This window comes from Lepisosteus oculatus, chromosome 15, assembly GCF_040954835.1.
Source record: "Lepisosteus oculatus isolate fLepOcu1 chromosome 15, fLepOcu1.hap2, whole genome shotgun sequence".
In the NCBI taxonomy this organism is placed as follows: domain Eukaryota; kingdom Metazoa; phylum Chordata; class Actinopteri; order Semionotiformes; family Lepisosteidae; genus Lepisosteus; species Lepisosteus oculatus.
This window is the reverse complement of record NC_090710.1, coordinates 29,002,633-29,024,695: the sequence shown is the minus strand read 5'-3', so window position 1 is coordinate 29,024,695 and position 22,063 is coordinate 29,002,633. Positions and strand designations below refer to the sequence as shown.

Sequence of the window (22,063 nt, the reverse complement as noted above, 5' to 3'; positions counted from 1 at the left end):
AGCAGCGCTGAGTCAGTCTGCTCGCTCCTGGGTGTCTGTTTGGCCTTTTCAGTTTGCTGTTATTTTTCAAATCCACCGGGTGCTGGTGTTTCGGAGGTGTTTCGCCTCCTGTGGTTACTTAGTTCTTTGAATCTTCTCATGCTTTTGAGGTAACGGGAGGCTTCGCGCCCTGTTATGCTCTGTAAAGTGGGACTGGCTAGCAGGTGCTGCCAAGAGACTTGGCTCAGTGGGATTTCAGGGCAGCTGCTCGGCATCGCTTGCAGTGGCAGTGCGAGGCCACTCCTCTTCTCATGTTCTCCTGAGATCGCCGTGGTTTTTATGACATTTCCCATTGGTCCCCAGCCAGCACTGCGACTTGGATTGCGACAGCAAGCTGTCGGCCACCTGACTCGCTTTAAAAAACAAAAGCACCAGTTGGGGTTTTTTTTTTAAAGCCCTTTTAATCCTCCTTTACAGCAGGTAATGGCGTAAATACGCTTAAGCGTATTATAAATTAATAATAAATTAACGTAATAAATTAAATTAACGTAATAAATTAAGCGTGGATACGCTTAACATACACATTGTCTCCAGGTTCCAAACTTCATGAAGTTTTTTCCGGCGCAATTAGAAACTGAAGAGGGCTGAAAACCATAAAATGCAACATTTCACGGGTTTTCTGGAAGCATTTATGGCGATGTACAGTATGTTCAGATTTGAAGCTCCAGTAGTCTGAGACAATGTCTTGTTCCCTTTCTCCGATACCAGGTCTGAGGCGAAGAAGACTAAAGTGAAAAGAAAAACCAACAATCCCCAGTTTGATGAAGTGTTCTATTTTGAGGTTTGGGCTTTTAAGTGGTTATTATAGTCTGTGGCTTCAATTGAAAGGAAAAAAAAATGTTTCCCCTTCTTGTTTGTTTAACCAATCCTCTGGAAGTGGGGGCTGTTTTTTTTTCACGTTTGGAGCGCTTGCTCAGTTACTGCGCCTTTGAAAGTCTTAATAAACAGTGGCATTGATAGATTGAGAGTTTCATCGAGGAGTGAAGCTTCAAAGCTCCTTTGTGTTCTGTTTCAGTTCCTCGTGCTCTTAAAAGAGAGTAGAACTAATGAATTCTATTTGCATAAAGTCAACATTTTCTCATAAAAGAGGCAAGTCATCATGCCTCTCTTCTTCGCTCACTTCCCCAGTCCAGGACAGTTCAGTGGTGGAGGCTGCTAGCAAGATGGTCTGAATGTGAGAATGGAAATAAGACAATAACCCAATTTATGATCAGGCGAGCTGGACAGTCAAGCCTTTTAACTGTCCTTTCAAGCCTTTCAACTGAACCATCATCATTTGTTTCTGTTCTGAAGACACAGAAGGCACTAAGGCCTCTAATACTATATACAGTGTCTATGTTCCATAGGGAAACATGCTCAACATTTACTGTAATTGGGAATTGCTCAATTGTTATGCTAAGCATTTGATGTGAAATTCAAGGCTCTGATTGCTCTGTTTCACCATTGCTTTTCAACAATTTTCTGTTTTCTACTATCATATTTTTTTATTATTTTCTATCGTTTGCGAAGAGCTGCAGTTCATCAGTATCTTCATAACAGTTTCTTTTTTTCAATTATATGAGGCTACATAGTTTGACATGCTTTAAACTGCCATTTCATGCCTGTCTGCATTATTCAGAATGAGTTCCTTGTTTTGCTATTTGTCTTTGTTGCTCTCAGGGGTTCTTACTGTGAGAGCCAGTGAGCCAGTGAATTATTTTCATTGTAAGTCAGGTTTAGAACAAACTCATCATTGCACTATGCTCTTGGCAAATGACTAAATTCCCAGATTTTTGTTGAAGACGGAAAGACTTGGGGCACTTCATCTGTAGTTTACAATTACTGAAGCAGATAAATTAGGGGAGTTATTTTTTTTAGACTCTAATGGTGATCAGTGGTGCGTGGATGGAGAGTTCTTCCTGGTTTGGCGAAATGATTATTCCTAACTTCATGATTCCTAACTTTGCTAAATTGCAGGAAAGTGTCTTGAAGAGAACCTTACATTACCAATAGGCGTACATCTCTGATTTTGAGGGCTAACCCTACTTCCAGAGAAAAAACATCAAAACGTAGAAATGCAGATAATGTATGAGAAAGACCTCTGCATTATTATTTACTGCATTATCATAAGTTTATAGAAGAGGGTGGTACAGTGGTAAGAATTTCAATTGCAGACATTTGTTTAGATGTTCTCCCTGTGTTTTTGTGGGTTCCCTCTGGTTGCTCAGAAACAGTGGTAGGTTAATTGTTAACTGTTAATTGTGTGTGCCCTGTGATGGACTGGTGTCCTATCCAGGTTGTGCCCTGATTTGCACCCATTGTTTTCCAGGATAGACTCAGGCTTCCCACTGACCATGAAGACAGTTCACAGATCCACTCACTCAATACTATTTCCACTTTTAGTATTGCACAACTTAAATGCTGTACAGCTTCTTTCATACTCTCCTTTACTTTTTGTTTAAACTATTGCCAGCTTAATCTTTAAAATATATTATTCAAAATAAATGAAACAATGAAGTTTCATTTTATTTGACTTTTATACACGCATTCTTGATCTGAAGTAAAAGAAGATTACACAAACAAGTTTTACCACAGATTATTTTTAGTTGGACTGTGGTTCGTGTTCAGATAGATACACAGCTGTAGAAAGGCGAAAGCACGTTTTTTGTCAGTGTGTTTTGATCTGATCCTGTGGTTTTAGTTTTTGGGTGGAGTTCACGTTTGTCTCAGATTTCCTGTGAAACTCATTACCATTGGTATCATTTTCTAAAGCACTCAAAGCATGTGAGCCTATTCCAGTGTGCATCTTGATAACTCACTCCAGAAAACATACAGCAGGTAGCCAGGTACCTGTCTCAGTTCCAGCTACAGGTTCTTGTGCCCATGCAAATTTTGATCTCTCTAGATAAGTCCTTGCATGAATGATAAATATAGCTACATACATGTTTCAGTAAGATTCTATTTGTGGTGAATAAGAGTTAAACCTTTTTTTCATTTATTAAATGCAAATGAAATTTCATTTGAAATGGTGCACTCATTTAGAAATTGTAATCTTTTCTCCAGCTGGTTTAGATCTAAAATGATCAACACTTACACACATTTCATCTTTGCCGAGTAGACCAACAATACTGAGATAAGGCTTGATACCACTGAGAGTATTAATATACAGTTTTTACTTTTTATCATTTTCAAAAGTGTAATGTGTTTGTTTTCACCATTACAATATTTTAAATTGTTTTCACAAGAAAAGTGATTCATTTTGTAGCAACAAGACAAATTTTAATCATAAATTCTCAAACAGTATGAACATGAAATTAGCTTTTTATCACATGTTTGCTTGATAACTTGAATGCCTTGATGTTTATTGAAAAAAAAAACATCCTTATTAGAAACATTACAATCAACTGGAGACTACTTAAAATATGCAATTGAGATAACAGGAAGGAAGGAAGTGGTGAGTTACCATTTTTCAAAAATACAGATATACTACTGGTATAAACAACAAAAAGGATATGATTCCTAATATATAATTTACATTATAATAGGATCATTGGTTTGAATAACTCACTTACCTTGGTTGTACTGTAAGTTGCTTTTGTACAGCGTTTCTGCAAGCAGAGCCTAGGATACTGAAGTTCACAAAGAGTACATCTATATCTGCTGTACGTTCTGCATGTACAGTACTAAAACACAATTAAAAACGATTCTACGCATGTGTTTTATGTTAATTTTGATGTTAATTACCAATATGTTTCTGCTACAAAAGATGTCCTAAAATCAACACTTCTACATGTCAGTTTCTAATGCAACACGAGAGATCTAACAGATTTTGAAAGACATCAAATAGTTGATGGCCCACAGTCACAGAAACCTCAAAATTATTTCATGTGTCAAGGGGAACAGTGTTGAAAAAGCGCACATATAATGGTCTGGGCAGCCGTATAATGGGAGTCATTGGGTCTGATTACTCTGCTGATAGAATTATGGCCAAGGCATTTGAAGCCATTTTAGATGACCTGGTGCTCCCTATGGTGCAAACATTGTTTCCTCAAGACCACGCCCCCATACACACCGTTAAACGTGGTTTCATGAACCCCAGGGTGAAGTCAGACACGTCTCATCGCCTCCTCAGTCTCCAGATCTCAACATCACTGAAGCTTGATGGGAAGCTCTGGAGTGTAGACTGCAGAGTAGACTTCCACCTCCTTCATCTCTCCAAGACCTGGAGGCTCTCCTTCGTGAGGAGTGGCCCAGTATCCCACTACTACCAGTTCATAACTAGTGTAACACTATTCCCAGTAGGATTAGAAAAGCTGGCCCAACTCCTTATTAGTTAATAAATATTGTTTGGTGTTTCCATTTTTTTTGTCCATCCCCTTTATATGCTTGTTTATACATGGAATTACACGTATATGTATCTGAAAAACAGAATCTGTACTGGAAGATTCACACACAATACCTACCGTTTCTGGAAAGTATTTTTTTTCTTAGCTTGAAAGCGGTGAGAAATGACCTTGCTCTGTGTGCGCTCACTGCTTTTAATTAGTATAGATAATTCAATACAACGTTTGTTATTTTAATGAAGACAAATCTGAAGTAAAGCGGAAGTGTGTTAAGGATGCCTTTTTTTTGGTTAACTGTCTTATTTAACTTTTTCAATAGGTAACCAGACCTCTGAGCTACACAAGAAGATCTCACTTCGATGTTGAAGAGGAAGATGTAGACAAGATGGCTATTAGGTGAATGAAGACGCACCTCACTGCAGAACACCCTGTAACTGTGTAGTTTACCAGTGCAAAATCCTTCTGTTAATTGAGGAAATCGAGCTTTTACAGCTAGAGAACTGTAAGCTGGTTTGAAGGCTTAAAAGCAAATCCCAGCCTAATCAGTTTAATGTAAACTGGCCTGTTAACAGGACCAGTTTGAATTATGGTCCATCTTTCGCTAAGCAGGTGATGATATGGTGCTTTAAAAAGCACTGTTGCAATGTTTGAGATGCAAATCTGAATCCAGCTTTTAGTGTTGATGGAGCCTGCCGAGGAATTTCAAGTCAGTCAGTGTGAATTATAAAAATAAAACCATGGCATTCAGAAAAGCTATTTTGATTCACACAAACACCTTGGATCCTAATATTTTGTTTGAAGTGTCACAAAAATAAAGCCAGGGCAGCTAAACAACATAAGTGAAAAATGGCCATTTTGATATACACAGGAGAACGTTCAGATGTAACAGGTTTGGGTTCTGTGGCCAACCAGCTTTTGAAGAAGAGCAGTTATGATACAGGGTGTCTTTCTCCAAGCCCTTATGAACTGCGGTGTGTGCTTAAACTATCATTGCAATGTGAAGCAGCATAAAGCTGAAGTAAGGAAAGGAAACCTAACTTCTTTCAAGTGCCTTTTTTCATAACACTGTATGCTAAGCTGCAGTTGAAGGTTTAAGAACAAAATAGCAATTCGGCAGTCATCTTGATTTTTACAGAAACCCCATTTCACCCTATGTAAACAGTTTTGTGACTGGAATCATATATTTACCAACTTTGGAATTACTTCTCAATCATTTTGCAGCACAGAATGCAGAAAGACAAGAAGTGTAAATCGGCAGTAAAGGAGTTATCTTGGTATTTCCAGGATCTTAATTTTCCCGTCTGGCAATTGCTTTGTCTGTAGAATGATAACTATGGTGTTTGGAGTTAATCTGGCCAACCAGTTTTTGAAAAAAAAAAAAGACCTTCTTTTGTGGTGCACGTTTCCAAAAGCAGGTAGTGTCTCAGAGTGGGTGTAACAAGCATTTAAACTGCTGTGCAAGATTGAAGCATGTCTGGGTGTAATGACACCTGACGATTTTCACGTTGATAAATAATATACTATTTATCAAGATACTGGTACAGTAGATAGAATTTCTGTCAGGCTGCCATTGATCTTTGAGCAAGAACTCACTTTACCAAATGTGAACTGTCTTATCACTAGAATGATACCTGCCAAGTTTAGAGTTCATTGACTAAAGATTCCTTAAACAGTTTGTGTAAGCCTTTGATGAGCTCCTGTAGCTCAGAATCAGGGTTAGCGTTGCTCAGAAACAGCTTCGGTTGTTCATGAAAGCTGCCTGTTCTAAACTTGTTGCAGCCATTCTGAAGACAAAGACTGAGTTGTCAGAACAAAGTGTTGGTTATGCATTTTGGTATATGCACAAATGATACTTACTGTACCATGTTGGGAGTCTATTGGCTAAACAAATGTTTATACTGGAGGAGTCAGTGTTCAGGTCATGCATGGACAACAGAGTCAAAGAAATGCTGATCAGCCAGTTTATAAAGGAACACAACTTTCATTCCACATTTTTTTTACAATCACACAGGCTTCCTCTCACTGGAAACCTCGCAAATGGTGGTTTATATTATGCAGTTCTATTATTTAATTTTGGATGCACGTGTTTAGCTGCGTACAAACATTAGAGATAACACGAATGCAATGTCTTCTGTTGGCTATGTGTTAAAAGGATGGGAATCCTCTCTGGGGTTTCCCATGGTCACTTAATTTCAGAATGTGGTCCAGCTGAAGGGAGGAACAGAATGCCCTGGCTGTAACTAGTCTCTGAGTGACGTCCGTGTTATTGTTGTTCACAGTGTTGACCTTTGGAATGCCAGCAACTTGAAGTTTGGAGATGAGTTTCTGGGGGAGATTCGAATCTCCCTTAAGGTGCTCGGGCAGTGTGGCTTCCACGACGCATGGTAAGACAGCTTTCTTTTTGTTTTAACTCTAAATGAAAGTCACTGGGTCGATCGCTGGCAGCACACATCCCACAGCGTGGACGTGTTGTGTGCGAGACAGGCTGGTTTGAGGATTGGTCACGCCGGACTCACGTGCAGCCTCAGTTGGCCTGTCAGTGCAGACACGAGGCATGTGATGTTGCGTTTGAGCTCCACATTCTCCACACCTGAGAAGTTGGTGGGCTAGAAGTCACATCGGGGTGTACTGCAGTCAGGAAGTCTGGCGGGGAAAGGAGACCAGGTGTAGACACCTGGGAAAGACACAAAGCCTAGCTGCACGAAAAGTGAAGGGCACAATGAGTAAAAACAGAAGATTAGCTGCTGGAAAAAACACCTTCACTTGAAAAGAATGAATTGGTCCTGTAAACTGGGAAGCGATCCCAGAGAAAACAGGACCAGGATGAATACACATTGATGGATACACGTTGTTTATCTACTGCTTGACCTCATCAGTCTCCACAAAAGCGCTGTTTAAAAAAAAAAACAATTTTGTGAGAGAGAGAAATCATATTAATTTCACGTTTGGCCATACAAGTACTGTTAGGAACTTACCCAACTCAAAAGCTGCAAATACTATCCCTGTGTATCTTACCTTAATGTGCACGTGCTGCACAGATCAGTCATGTGGTCTCTTTAAGTAAATGAAGTGTTTGAACTTTGTGGTTCCCTGTGACCAATTAATCATGACCTGAGCTGGACTTCACCCTATGCCTCTAGAGATAAAAGGTGCAAATCAGCTACTGTGCCTGCCTAGCCATGCCTTTTGGTTCTTTTGAAGGTACTTCTTGCAGCCCAGGGACAATGGCAGTAAGACAGTCAAGCCAGATGAGTTGGGTTCCCTGAGGTTGAACATCGTTTACACAGAGGACCATGTCTTTCCATCAGAGTACTACAGTCCACTCAGAGACCTGTTACTGAAATCAGCAGACGTTGAGGTGGGGTTTCCTGTTTCCTATTGATGGGTATTTCAGATGTGCTTGGCATGTTATCTGCTCAGAGCATCTCAGTGCAGAACGTTTAACTCCGAGCAGCTCAACCAACACCTAAACGGAGGAGGGATGGGGTTAACCTCACTTTGGGTGTGGACTGTATTGCAGAAAAGACAAAAGTATCACCTTGAATCTGCAGCATCCTATTGCTATTCGCCTACATGCTATTCGCCTACTCTATATTCACATAACAAACAGCACTGAGGCCTCAAAAAATCTCAGAGGGCCAGACATCTGAGGGTATTTGGGGCTGAAAGAATCACAATCTACAGATTCCATTTCTGATATAGTACTGTATATAATCAAGGACTAGAATGTTACTGTGTAAATTCTGCCTAACCCCAAGAAAATCACTAAATCTACCGCTATCCTTTAGGTTGCAATAGACCAACGTACCTGTACATTATACAGAAATACATGTCAAGATTGTTTTGGAGGTTTTCTCTGGCTAGGAATGCAGATGTGTGGAAGAGAGAAATTGTTGGCCCTGAGGTTTCTAAAATCTGAGGGACCCATTGAGAAAATAACAGAGGCTTCCAGTCCGAGTGCTTGATTGTCCTGCTTGGGTGTTCGTATTCGGATGGGCAGCTTCTGCAGTTCTAAGACAAACAACAGACTTCAGGGCTTCTAGACTCTCTAGCCTTCCTCTGAGCAAAACGACACCGATTCAGAAGGAGGCTTCTGGAAGCGCTGAGCCTTGCAGACTCCTGTTCTCCGGTGACCTTGCAGAAACCGTTTCTGTGTGCTGTGCTATGCTGCACCCTAGCAACGTGTTAACCCTTTGTTGACCCCCCCCTGCAGCCTGTGTCAGCGTCTGCGGCCCACGTGCTGGGAGAGGTTTGCCGGGAGAAGCAGGAAGCTGCCATCCCTCTGGTCCGGCTGTTCCTGCACTGTGGGAAAATCGTGCCTTTCCTCAGCGCCATCGCCAATGCCGAGGTCAACAGGACCCTGTGAGTATGGGCTTTCCGTACACTGTTTACAGTGCTACATAGTTCTGCCCTGTGAGCAACAGACCTACCTGATCATATGCAGTATTCCCACTCATCCAAAAGTTTTCAAAAACAGTGAAGTGCTGGTGGTCCGCCTTTTTGCTTGGTTAGGACAGAGCAAACTGATTTTCCACTCCTCCGCTAGACAAACTGCTTTCATATCAAAGGGCTGAAAACGGCACTGTTTTCTTCTAACCAAAACATTTTCCTTGCAGGGATCCCAACACCATTTTCAGAGGAAATTCATTGACTTCCAAGTGCATTGATGAGACAATGAAGCTGGCTGGGAAGCATTACCTCCAAGTGACACTGAAGCCCATCATCGATGAAGTGAGGGCATGCACTTTCCATCTTTTGCTTGATTTTCTTTTTTATTGTGTACATGGATTTACAGGGAAGTAAGTCAATAGTTCTTTGCAAATTACAAATACGTTGATTTATAGATTTATACGAGAAATAGTACAATATACTTTTCTGCCTGCTCTTAAAGAGAACAATTTGTGGAGGACTACACTCACTTGAGTATTACTGTGCAGCTTGGGAAGCTAAAACTATATTGACAACTAAACTCAGAATGAAGAATGCTGTCAGTTCTAGCTTTGGGGTTGTTTATTTTAGTATTTTAGCAAATGAAAAGCTGTTTTTATGTTTCAAGCTGAAACACTACTTCTGTTTACATCTTTTTCAATATGCACAACACCAATTATTGAATCTCCTGGCTTCACATCTTAAAGCTTTTCTTGCCTTAGCATTAGCAAAATATCATTGTTTTCTCCAAAGTAACTGACTTGACCACAGGCTTCCTCCTCAAGTGTCACCCCTCCCTGAGAGGCCGAGAGACTCCTTGTGAGTCACATAGTCAGACTGTGAATACGCACACTGCCAGAAATTCAGCACTCGCTCTCTCTTTCTGTGAAAAAGGGAAGGGAGAATCATTCAGGAGCTTTACTGTGGTTTACGTTTCTGGCGTCGTAAAACTGAAAGTTAAGCAATAACTATAACATGTTTTTGAAAGTTAAACGAAATCAGTATCAAGGGAAGGGAATTCTGATTCTTCTCAGACCTCTTAAGCTGATTAAGAAAAGCTTGATTATTATATATGTTAGATATATCTAACAACTGTTTCGGACTCTGTTAGCTAGTCGGCATAATAGGAATTATTAATGTAATTTAAGGAATTCTGCAAATAATTTACGCAGCTTTAGACTAAAATGTCCCAGGTGGTTAGCACAGTAATGCAGTTCCCTGGTTTTCTTGCCTTCTAACCCTGGTGGTTTATGGTTGAGTCTAACTTTATAAGCTTTTCTCAAGAATTGAGTCCAGATGTTCTCGGGCAAATAGTGGAGGTAGCTCTTCCTTTTTCTGCTCTGGATGAATTATTTAAAAGATATCTCTCACCACCACTAAAAAAGTAAGTGTAAAACTATCAGCAGAAGTGAATAAACTTGTCAGATCTCCAGAACTCACAGAAAGTGTGTGAACTCCTCTGTCTACAGATTTGTGAAGACCACAAACCCTGTGAAATTGACCCTGTGAAGCTGAAGGAATCGGAAAACATGGACACCAACAGAGTACGGTGGTCTTTGACTCCAGCCTCAGTGAATTGTTCTGTCATTTTTATCACACTTGTCAAGCCTGGCCTAGGCTGAAAGGCCTGGCAACACAGACATGTTGATGCCAGAGCTGTGAAAGCTGAAGAACAAAGAATTATCATTGGGTTGAAATAGCAAGCTTAGTGCAAGAAATGTGGGTGGACTTCAGAACACATATCCCATACATCTGTTACATGTGCCCAAGAGCCTTCCTCACTGTCCCATTTCACTATTGTAAAACTGTCCCTAAGTGCACAAGGAAGGCCTCCATTCTCTGAGCCCATTTCTGTTTGCAGCTGAAAACATTTCCTGAACTCCCTGAGAAAGGTCATTTTACAATTTAAGCGCCAAGACCAGGCATTTTTAATTCTGCAGACGGGTAATGATTTATTCAAAGCACTGAACAGCAGTTTGTAGTAGCCTGTGCTGTATGCATTTGCTCTTAAAGCATAGAAAGCCTTTGCCACAGACCCCAGCGCAGGATCCTCATATTGTCACATTGTCTTCATGTTTGCTCTCTGATTTCCTCTCCAGGAGAACCTGCGGCAGTATGTCGACCGAATCTTCACGGTGATCACCAAGTCTGGGGTCCGCTGCCCCACGGTCATGTGTGATATCTTCTTTGCTCTGCGAGAGTCAGCAGCCAAACGTTTTCAAGGTACCCAGACAATCTCCACTGCATTGGGTCTACAGGGCGTTTGGAAAGTCTAGGCAGAAGGCAGTGTCTCCAAACCCAAGCCTGCATAACATTATTCAGTATAGAAATGAGGTTTGAAACTTGTGTGGTTAATGAGTATTTAACCTAAGATTTTTTTTTAAATCAGGGATAACAATAAGTAATAATTACTTGCTTACACTTATATAGCGCTTTTCTGGGCACTCCACTCAAAGCACTTTACAGGTAATGACTCCCCTCCACCACCACCAATGTGCAGCCCCACCTGGAGCTACAATATCGTAGTTTACATTGGAGAGCAGCTCTTAAAGCATTTGAAAATATTGCGGTCATTGGCAGTCTCTCTGCTGTTGTTATACTGCCATCTGCTGGCGTACATGGTGCACTGCATCAAATTAACAATCCACGTCTTTATTAATACTATACACGCCAAACATTTTTTCTTTATACGTTTCAGTGTGGAATTAATCTCTACTTGTTCCTCTGCAGCTCACTCACAGACACTCCAACCCTTATATATTATTTGCAGAGAAATAATGTAGCAGCACTAAATGGGTTTTATCTTGGTTTTTTTTATCAGACTGTATTGCATTCATCAGGCTGAAGTTCCACATTGTGTACTTCTGTTGTAGTTGTCTCACGCCTTAAGAGCAAATACATCTGTCAGTGCGACAATCTGCACTTTAACGAACATGTTGCTTTTTAGAAGAAGATATGATAATAAGGGCTTTTGTTATATAAGATAGTATTGAAAAGGCATTGACACAGTTATCGCTCTGGACACGAAGCGGTGTGGTGACTGTGATTGTTTTTACGGGGGGCTGTCCTTTCAGTGGATCCAGATGTGAGGTACACAGCTGTCAGCAGCTTCATCTTCCTGAGGTTCTTCGCTCCAGCCATCTTGTCCCCCAACCTGTTCCACCTCCGGCCACATCACCCGGTAAGACCGGACACGGGGTTGGTGCACAGCCGTGCGAGAAACCGTTTAAAGGCTAGAACAATTCACGTTTTCAGTTCTGTCTACTTTAATGCCTGCAGACCCATTTCTGTAGCATAACAATGCTGATATGCTATTAATGAATTGATTTTGCTCCGTATCGTTTTGTTGAAATCGCGTGTTGTATGTTATTATGAATGAACAATACATTGTGAATTGATCAATTACTGCTACCTACTGTAAGTGATCTTTACTTTGTCTGTGTGCTATTGGCTTAAACGGCACCTTAGGAGTGCACTGCATATACCGTCGGTCATTGCGGATGCACAGATACCGTTTGTCCGTCAGTCCAATGGGCTTGTTTTGGCAGTGACTGACACTGACGTGCCCGGCCCTCCGGTCGGTGTCACAGGTGCTCGATTGGGTTGACATCTTTGCGGTACTGCGGACCACAGCAGTGCCGTAGGCAGGCCGGAGCACAGAGTCAGTCCTGACCCTCACCATCTGCAGACAAGCACCATCACGTTGAGAGACGAATGAAGGATATTGATGTTGGTGTGGCTATAGCAGTGGGCGGAAAGCAATTCTAGAGCTATGATCGTGTTGTATAACATACTGTATAATAATATATTTTGTGTTTCTAAAACGCTTCAGCGTATTTTGAGACGTAATCCGCTTTTGAGTGAAATCTGCCCGAAAGTTTGGGGTGATTTCAGTGTACAGTAGTGTGGGCACCTAGGAGTGCCAAGAGCTGTCATAATTGAGGCACTGGTAGCAAAGGTACACAGATCCATACGGATTGAGGACCAAATTTCTCCCTAGTGACAGTGGTGCCAGTGTGGTAGCCTGTCTTGGATACCATTAACCTCCAGTACATCTCGAGAGCGTTGAGTTCACCAACAGTGAATAAGTGAGCGCAAGGCGGCACCAAGACGCTGTGGCCGGCCTTGAGCTGTGTGTTGAAGAGACTCTCACAAGCGGCTGTCTCCCTCCACAGGATCCACAGACATCCCGCACCCTGACGCTCATCTCCAAGACCATCCAGACACTGGGAAGCTTGTCCAAATCCAAATCCGTACGTCTTTCCCAGACCGTCCATGCCCCACGTTGAAAGGCTCTTTAGAATCTCTGTTTTAATTAAATACAGCGCTGGTCCCCTTTAAACATGAGCGGCATTTTGCAGCGAAAGGTTATGGTCAATTTTAAATATGGGCATTTAAACCCTGACGTGGACAAAAGGCTATTTTGAAATAAATGCTTACGACGCTGCGTCTCTTTGCAGGCTAGCTTCAAGGAAACCTACATGGCCAAGTTCTACGACTACTTCAACGAGCAGAAATATGCTGACGCTGTAAAAAACGTGAGTGTTGTCTGTACTGACTTTATTGTCCCAGATGGGAAAGTTGCTTTGCAGGCAGGTAACGATATATCACAATGCACAATCCATTTAACACAACATGAGCCCGTTAACAAGTAAGAGACATAAACTTATGATGAGAAAGAAAAAAATATATAAATAAAGTAAAATATAATTTGTACATTATACATTTTAAATTATAAATGTACACAGTAAATTATAAACATTTACAGTACTTGATAAATAAAATAAAATATAATTTGTGGGAATAAAATATGACTTAGTGCAGCTTTAAAGAAGCTTTCAAAACCTGTTTTTTCGGGGCTCTTACTGACGACTCCTAGATAGATGGGCACAATGAAAAATTTGTAAAAATCATCATAAAAATATGTCTCTTTTAGAATACCAGCTAAATTATTTTTACAGCATTAGGATTTACATGGCATTAATATACAGCATAAGAATCTGTTTTGTAAAAATGCAGAAGCTTTTAGTTTGGTCCTTATTTTATCTGAATTGTATTAAAAACTCCAACTGTGAGTTGAAAGAGACTTCACGTTCATCTTTTTGCTTCCTGTCTCCGCATTAGTTTCTGGACTTGATTTCTTCTTCTGGGAGGTGGGACCACAAGAGCATAGAGACCCCCATCATGCTGAAGGAAGGGTAAGACTCAGAGACCCATGACTTCACAGCAGTACAGTTTCCAGAGCAGGAGTATCAGACTTTCACATCTTCAGTCGTTTTCGCAGTGTTCTCTTTCATTGCGCAGGACTGATTCCGGGTTTCTGAACACAATTTCTATGCCTCTCTGTCATGCAGTGGCCATGACAGACGACAGTCAAATGAAAGGTGTGAGAGGCAATAGCAGCATTATAAGTAACAGGGTTATAGGCAAAATACAGTGTATGCAGTGCAGTTCAGTTACACTGAAAAGTGTTAGCAGCTTGTGTGACTAATGATATAGTGACAGTAAATTATATTGATATCAGAATTTGTTTAATTTGGCTTTTTTGAAGTATAGCGTGTTTCTTACAATTTGAGTTCCTTTTTTTAAACAAACCTTTCCTTTTAACGTGGGTATCTGCGTCAGCATGCGTAGGCTGCAAAGGAACAAGTTATAGGTTTATTTCATGCTGAAAAAAAGAAGAAAGAGAACACAACGTTTCGGCCGTGGAGCCTTCTTCAGGTGTGAGCTGAATCAGCATGGAATAAACCTATAACTTGTTCCTTTCCTTTTAACACCGTGCTGTATAAGAGTTCATAATAAATAAAAAACTCACCATTCTGCATTTGTATATCTCTCTCTCTTGCTTTTGTCTTCTCTTGCTCGGTCTGCTGGCTGCGTTGTTAAGGACTGTTAAACTTACTGTAACGAGAGTTAATTCAAAGGGCGCCTGCAGGTAAGCTGTAGGGCAGCGGCCATTGTACACTGGGCATGCTGACGGTGTTCAATTAACGGAGTGGTGGCTCTGTGGCTCAGGATCTGCGCCTGTGGCTGGAAGGTTGCTGGTTCATATCCCGCGGCCAGCAGAGGAATCCTACTCCGTTGGGCCCCTGAGCAAGGCTCTTAACCCCAACTGCTCCAGGGGCGCTGTATAAATGGCTGACCCTGCGCTCTGACCCCCAGCTTCTCTCCCTGTCTGTGTGTCTCATGATGAGCAAGCTGGAGTATGCGAAAAGACAAATTCCTAATACACAAAATTGTATATGGCCACTAAAGCGATCTTGTCTTAACATTGACAATACAGTAGGAAACCCAGGTTAGGAAACAGGTTATTGTATGCACCACACACAAATCTATTTTCTTGTTTATGTACAGTATATTGATACCCTAGACAATCCTATATTAGCTTTAATGTAAGGGATTTGGCAGGTGTTTCTAGGTTTGAGTCAGATTTTCGACTATTAGTGAGATGGCGGGAAGGGCAATAAGTTTACCAAGACCACCAGATTGCACCGTGTTCAGAAAACCAGAGTTGTCCACATCGCCTAAGTGTGGAGGAGTGGTTAGGGCTCTCAGAACTGGAAAGTTGTGAGTTCAGATCCCAGCTGGAGTGCTGCTGTTGTACCCTTGAGCAAAGTGTTTTACTTACGTGACCCCAATATAATGCCCAGCTGTTTAAATGGAAGCAAATGCAATTTTATTTTTTACAGAAGCGTCGGCCAAATCAATTAGTAATAATATATTGCGTGGGATGAGAGGCAACCCATATGTGTTGGATGAGGGATGAATGACCACCTTGAATCCTCCAGAACCTTCTGTGTGGAGCTGTGGTTTTGCTTTATTTGGCAGAGCTAACACAGGGATGCAGGCTTTTGTTTGCAAGGACTTGGTTTAGACTGCTGCTGCTGCAAAAAAAAGACTCCTGTGTTGAAGAATGTACAGCCAGCTGTGGCGAGTCAGCTGTTGTTAAGAGACCCAGTTATAATGATCTTTTAGAAAGGACACTGATGTGAACTATTAAAATTACATTATGTCTTTGAATGCACTTTAACAGAGGAAACTGTGTCATGTGAACGATGAAAAAACATTTATATCTAGACAATACTACTTTTATTTTCTGCATGCATGGAATGTAAGAAAGAAGAAACAATGTATTACTAGGGTTAATTCCCTTTAAACCACTTACAGTACAGAATCACACATGCTAGTACTTACTGAAGCCTCTGTGGATTAAAGGGGTTGTATCATCATGTTCCTTGTGGCAATAATAACAGCTATGATGATTATGGCAACTTCCTTCAAGCTGAAATCATGAGAGAAAGGTCATGCTTGGCGCAGTTTCAAGAGAGGCATTTTCTCCTTTTGCCTACTCTCCCACCCCTCCATTCTCCCCGATCTTTTCTCCAAAGATTCCGAGATGCTTATTTCCATTTAATGGCCTTTGTAGAGTAAGAGCTGAAACACTGCCTTCACCTCTTCTCCCTCGTGCGGTAGTGTCGCTGGGCTGGGTGAGTGTGGACTCCTTGTGGACTTTTCAAGAAGAAAGGGCCCTCTCCCACTCCTCTCTGTCCTCGGAAAGGAACAGGACTCACAGAGAGTTTATCGCCTCCGATTTGCAGGCTGAACTTGCAGCTTTCTAGTGATGAGGGAACGTTCCTTGATTTATACTGTTTCGGTTGGGTGCCGTACAGAAACCTTTTATTTAGGACTTAATGAAGAATTAACATTCTCGCCTTGTTGTTGAACGACTTTATTTGCAAACTTGAGGTGATTGCTGGAGCAGAGCATGGTGTTGGTCTAATCTCTCACATCCACTGGTTGGCATGATTCTACCCAGAAATAAGCACTCACTCCATTCATTCGTCTTGCTTCCCTGTGACACAGCTGCAGCTCCTTGCCCATTGACTAGTGCCTCAGTGACAGTCTAGAGAAAATCACTGGACCTACTAGACCGAGGCACAGTGAATGTACTTCTCATCGGCTTGTCTTTTTATTTCCAGATTCATGATTAAAAGGGCTCAAGGGAGGAATCGGTTTGGCATGAAAAATTTCAAGAATAGGTGGTTTCGTCTCACCAACCAGGAGTTTACCTACCACAAAAATAAAGGTAACTCAAAAGGTTTGTTTGGACTCTTAACACCTTTTACCCCAGTTTCCCTAAACCTACTGTAGGTGCCCTTCCTTCACATGTTAGCAAATAATCTTATTTGCAAAGCAGTTAAGCTTAAATCTGGAATCAAACTTTTTGACCAATATCAGCTAAAAACAGAAATTACAAACTCCTAGAGGAATGGTTAATGTATTCTTCAGGACAAGCCGTTCCTCCACAATTTTACACTCTGTACTGCCCACTCATCCAGCTAAGCTTTAGAAATCTTTAGAGATGTTAAGGTTATAGGTTTATAGCAATGGACTGTGCATCTACTACAGTATGTCCATAATATGACAGAAATTAAGATGAAAAGCAAATGTGTTTTGTTCAGCAGTTAAATGTAACACATCATCTACTGTATATGGTCCTGAAATGAATCCTTTTAAGATCTAATTTTGACTCATTACATACATGTTCAGCTAACTGCAGAGACTCAGAGCACAAAAAGTTGAAAACCTAGGACTCTACAGCATATTCAAAACACTTACTTTTCTATGGGAAGCATTGGGAGTTTAGATCCCTAAATGTTTTACATGTAGGGCCTCTGTTGTTTTGTACTTTTGAGTGATTAGGGATAATCTGGGCACAGTGTACCTACTCCACATATGTTTGTAATTAACACTGCCAGGAAATCTGCTGACTTTATTTTTCAGTGTCTGCAGCTGTTCTCTGCTTGAGAGCGAGAGGCGAAATAAAACTCGTAAGACAATGGCTGGGAATTCACCCAGGCTGGCATTCCACAAGAAACGCATTTGATCCGCATTTTCACTTGTAGGACTGAGATCTCTTCTTTTGTTTAAAAAAAATCAACGCTGTGTCATTCAGCTGAGTGTGGAAAGGGATATAAACAGGGACGTTTTTAGAAAGAGGGGGACATACGCAGGACGGAGATGTGGAATATTTGCAAAGTTTTCGGTTGTTTGTATTTGAAGAGTGGAGCTCTGTTAATTTAAAAAATAAATGGAGGATTGGTTCTCCTGAGGTCATCGGTAAGATTGAGAATAGAGAGGAAGGCCGAGGATGGAGATCTACTCCCTATAGAACCTGTGTATTTTTCCGGTAACGGAGAAATTGAACTTTTTGAACTGATAATTGAACTGATAATCAGTGTCTCATAGTGACAAACATGTCTCACATGTCTCTTAGATCCTGGTAGGTCTGTACCAGGGTGCAGCTTGAGACAGGGAAGCCGATTCTAAACTATCCCAATAATGGTTCATATTTAAATTAAAATATGCAAATCATATGATATAGCGGATTCCTTCCGTTTACGTTCATCGGTCCATCCCTTTTGTATCCATCCAATTCAGGGTTGTGGGGGGGAGACATTTAACGGGGACACCCTGCCGCTCGATCACAGGACAGACGCAGTCACACATTCGCAAGGGCCAGTTTTCCCAGGAGCCCGTGAACCTGGCAGCAGGTCTGCAGACTGCGGGAGGAAACCCACACGAACACAGGAAGTCACACAAACTCCACGTATTGTAGGTGGCACTCTTTCACCCAGGGCCTCCACGCTATGAGACAGCAGTGCTCATCACTGCGCCACTGTGCTTCCCCCGCCTGTCTTCAGATGGTGGCTATTTCCACGCAAAAGTAAAAGAAAATGAAGCCCTCACTGAAGCAGAAGTCAGTGTCTTTCAGTAAAGTTTCCTGCTGCCACCCGTTTGACTGTAACCGGGCACTGTTGTCTGACCGTATCGCAGGGGATCATCCGCTGTGCAGCATCCCCATCGACAACATCCTGGCTGTGGAGAGGCTGGAAGAGGAGTCCTTCAAAAAGAAAAATGTAAGCTACCGTGTTTTAATACAATGGCTCACCCCTCTGCCACACCTGAGCAAATCCCACTGTGAATATACCTAATCTTGTCTCAGTCCTTCCTGTATGCAGAATTCACTGCTCATTTAATAATAATAATAATTGCTTACACTTATATAGCACTTTTTTCTGGACACTCCACTCAAAGCGCTTTACAGGTAATGGGGACTCCCCTCCATCACCACCAATGTGCAACATCCACCTGGATGATGCGACGGCAGCCATAGTGCGCCAGAACGCTCACCGCACATCAGCGATCAGTGGGGAGGAGAGCAGAGTAATGTAGCCAATTCATAGATGGGGATTATTAGGAGGCCATGATTGGTAAGGACCAATGGGAAATTTGGCCAGGACGCCGGGGTTACACCCCAACTCTTTTCGAGAAACGCCCTGGGATTTTTAATGACCACAGAGAGTCAGGACCTCGGTTTTACGTCTCATCCGAAGGATATCGCCTGTTTACACTATAGTATTTCCGTCACTATCCTGGGGCATTAGGACCCACATGGACCGCAGGGTGAGCGCCCCCTGCTGGCCCCACTAACACCTCTTCCAGCAGCAACCTTAGTTTTTCCCAGGAGGTACTGACCAGGCTCACACCTGCTTAGCTTCAGTGGGTTGCCAGTTGTGAGTTGCTGGGTGATATGGCTGCTGGCTTGAGCAAATGCTGTCCGATGATGTACGTAAACAGAGAAATAATTCACATAATTTCTAATTGCCGTCGCTAAATATAGCTTGGCTTACAAAACACGGCGTCTCATAATGCTTTCGGTTTTTCTTGCTGTTCTTCAGTCTCATAAGGCAGATTCCAGGTGAGGCTTAGCCAGCTGTGGAAAGGCCAGTAATTGCAGCTGATCTGCCAGCAGAGGCCACTACACAGCCTCTAAACTGCTTGTGGACAGTGGCAGTAGGGGTTAATTTGTTAATCATTAGTTAATTGGTAAAGGGTGTGGGATTCCACGTTTACATATGGGAGTAGTTCGGTCTTGGTTCGGTATGAAAAGGGTGTGCTTGGGCTGCTTTCTGGCTTTTACTATTTTGCTTGTCCTCCTCCCGTCTGTGCACACAGGCCCTAGACCCCAGTCTGGTGAGGGTCAGGGTCTCTCACGAAGCATTCCCAGCTTCAGGGTTTGGAGCTGAAAAGATGTTTCATATCCTGTAGAGTCCTGTGACGACAATAGAAAAGAATTAACAAAGTAGCTTTTAACATTTTATTTTTAACACCTCTCTTTGTGTTTGAAGATATGAGATTTTACAAGAGAATGGAAATCTTCTGTTTGAAATGATCTGACAGCCTCTGTATTAATGTTGTAAGACAATTGGTCATCTTGTCTTTGGCTTTGTTCTTACAGTATCTGGGAAAATCCGATGGCAGGGCATGTGTAGTGAAAAACGAGATGATGAAATTAACTTCTAAGAGGCCTAGAATTAAAGACAAATGTGACACCAAGCTGTTCTTCTGATTGTGTTTTCTCATGATTAATATAATGCTTCTAAATGTGTGGCATTTTAAGGAGTTCTCTAAAATTGTTCTTCAAAGCGCATGTGAAAAATATTTTTGTGTGGTTCAGCATAAATCTGATGTTTGGAGCGTTCATTCCTGTAACAATTTCATAAGTGATTTTCGTAAAGTTAACCACATACCAATAACATTCTGTATAACAGCCCTCATGTGGAAATAATAGAGTAACTATTTGGCAGGTTATCCTTCAATGTGATGTTCAGATATCAGCCTCCTCCTGTGCTTGGACGCAGTAGATAAGCTTGTGTTTCGTAGTAATGCTTTCCTGATGTTGAGGGCTAACAGAGGCTTGATCTCCTGTTGTTTGTGTGCTCTGGCTTTTTCATCAGCTCTTGCGCATTTTATCGGATCTTCCTGTGGGTTACAGTACGATGCCAAAGTCTGGACACATTAACACAGCTTGAGTGGATTATAGAAAGCAGGCTAACTCAGTGTACCTGAAGCTGACAGCTCTGTTCTTTCTTCAAATACTGTAACTGAACATGCCTGTGTACTTTGTACTGATTAATGATTTCATTTATTTCAAAGTCTTGGCTAATGCTTTTATTTTTAATTGCTTTTCTTAAAAAATGCCATCGATTTCTTCTTTCGTCTGCCCCAATAACGGTAAAAAGATCCTAAATTTTAAAATTGCAATTAAATTCTTTAGCAGAAATACCTGTTAACTGAACCATTCATTTTTCCACATTGATTTGTTTGTCATGTACGGATTTCAAAATGTGTTTTCCTATTATCATGATTTAACTTGGTATTGTTCTTGAGTTATTATAAATTGACGTTATCATAACTGCATGGATAGTCAATGTTTACTGTGTGACGCTTAACATAGCTGTGCATCACACATCATCCTGTGAACGAAAACACTTTTAACTAATTCTCCATTAAAGGCAAAACTCTTTTTCAGAACTCGGCAACCATCTACTTAATCTCCTTATTACTTATCTAATGACGTACATCTGGTGGTTATGAGATCATGGAAACCACTGTAGTAAATTACTAGTAAATCAAATTACGTGCTATTTACGGGGCGGAGCGGTGGCTCTGTGGCTTAGGGTCCGGTTCAAATCCCGTGGCCGGCAGAGGAATCCTACTCCGATGGGCCCCTGAGCAAGGCCCTTCACCCCAACTGCTCCAGGGACGCCGTATAAATGGCTGACCCTGCACTCTGACCCCAAGCTTCTCTCCCCGTCTGTGTGTCTCATGGAGAGCAAGTTGGGGTATGTGAAAAGACAAATTCCCTAATGCAAGAAATTGTATATGGCCAATAAAGTGATCTTTATTTGACATTTTTGTGCAATCTTCTTGTTGTTGAAGATGTTCCAGGTAATCCAGCCAGAAAGGGCTTTGTATATACAGGCCAATAACTGTGTAGAAGCCCGGGACTGGATAGACATCCTCACCAAAGTCAGCCAGTGCAACAAGACGCGCCTGTCCATGTATCACCCCTCTGCTTACCTCAACGGGCACTGGCTGTGCTGTAAAGTGTCCTCAGAATCTGCGCAAGGCTGCACACCTTGCACTGGGTAAGCCCATCGCCGAGCAGCAGCTGCAGAGGGTAGCCTCCTCGTTCGTCAGTTAGATAGAAAAGATAGAAAGAATAGGAAGTATTCTGGCTTCCCACCTTCTCTGTCTTCACCACTGGGGGTACCTGCTTGTTCATCATCTAAAAGATACAACGTCTGCCCCTTTATAATGATTCTAGTTCCACGGCTGAATGTAGAAACTGTTATTTCTGATGAGATGTTAGTTTTTTACCTGAAGTAAATGTACATTTAGTAAGAATTCATTCTCAATCAGCTTTA

The 22,063-nt window shown here is 41.7% G+C and overlaps 1 protein-coding gene across 2 annotated transcripts in view; it reads left to right on the top strand.

Annotated features, from left to right (window-relative positions):
- The window catches only part of rasa3 (RAS p21 protein activator 3), an 80,048-nt gene that overhangs the window by 54,826 nt on the left and 3,159 nt on the right, over window positions 1-22,063 (top strand). The window contains exons 7-21 of one of the 2 annotated variants that reach the window (XM_069179209.1): window positions 748-820; window positions 4,681-4,757; window positions 6,641-6,745; window positions 7,563-7,719; window positions 8,575-8,723; window positions 8,978-9,092; window positions 10,259-10,333; window positions 10,889-11,012; window positions 11,864-11,970; window positions 12,965-13,042; window positions 13,250-13,327; window positions 13,914-13,987; window positions 16,769-16,875; window positions 18,627-18,709; window positions 21,576-21,784. In XM_069179209.1, the coding sequence (XP_069035310.1) occupies window positions 748-820; window positions 4,681-4,757; window positions 6,641-6,745; window positions 7,563-7,719; window positions 8,575-8,723; window positions 8,978-9,092; window positions 10,259-10,333; window positions 10,889-11,012; window positions 11,864-11,970; window positions 12,965-13,042; window positions 13,250-13,327; window positions 13,914-13,987; window positions 16,769-16,875; window positions 18,627-18,709; window positions 21,576-21,784 (1,611 nt within the window). Of the gene's footprint in view, window positions 1-747; window positions 821-4,680; window positions 4,758-6,640; window positions 6,746-7,562; window positions 7,720-8,574; window positions 8,724-8,977; window positions 9,093-10,258; window positions 10,334-10,888; window positions 11,013-11,863; window positions 11,971-12,964; window positions 13,043-13,249; window positions 13,328-13,913; window positions 13,988-16,768; window positions 16,888-18,626; window positions 18,710-21,575; window positions 21,785-22,063 lie in introns of both variants that reach the window. The other variant, XM_069179208.1, reaches the window with a different exon arrangement.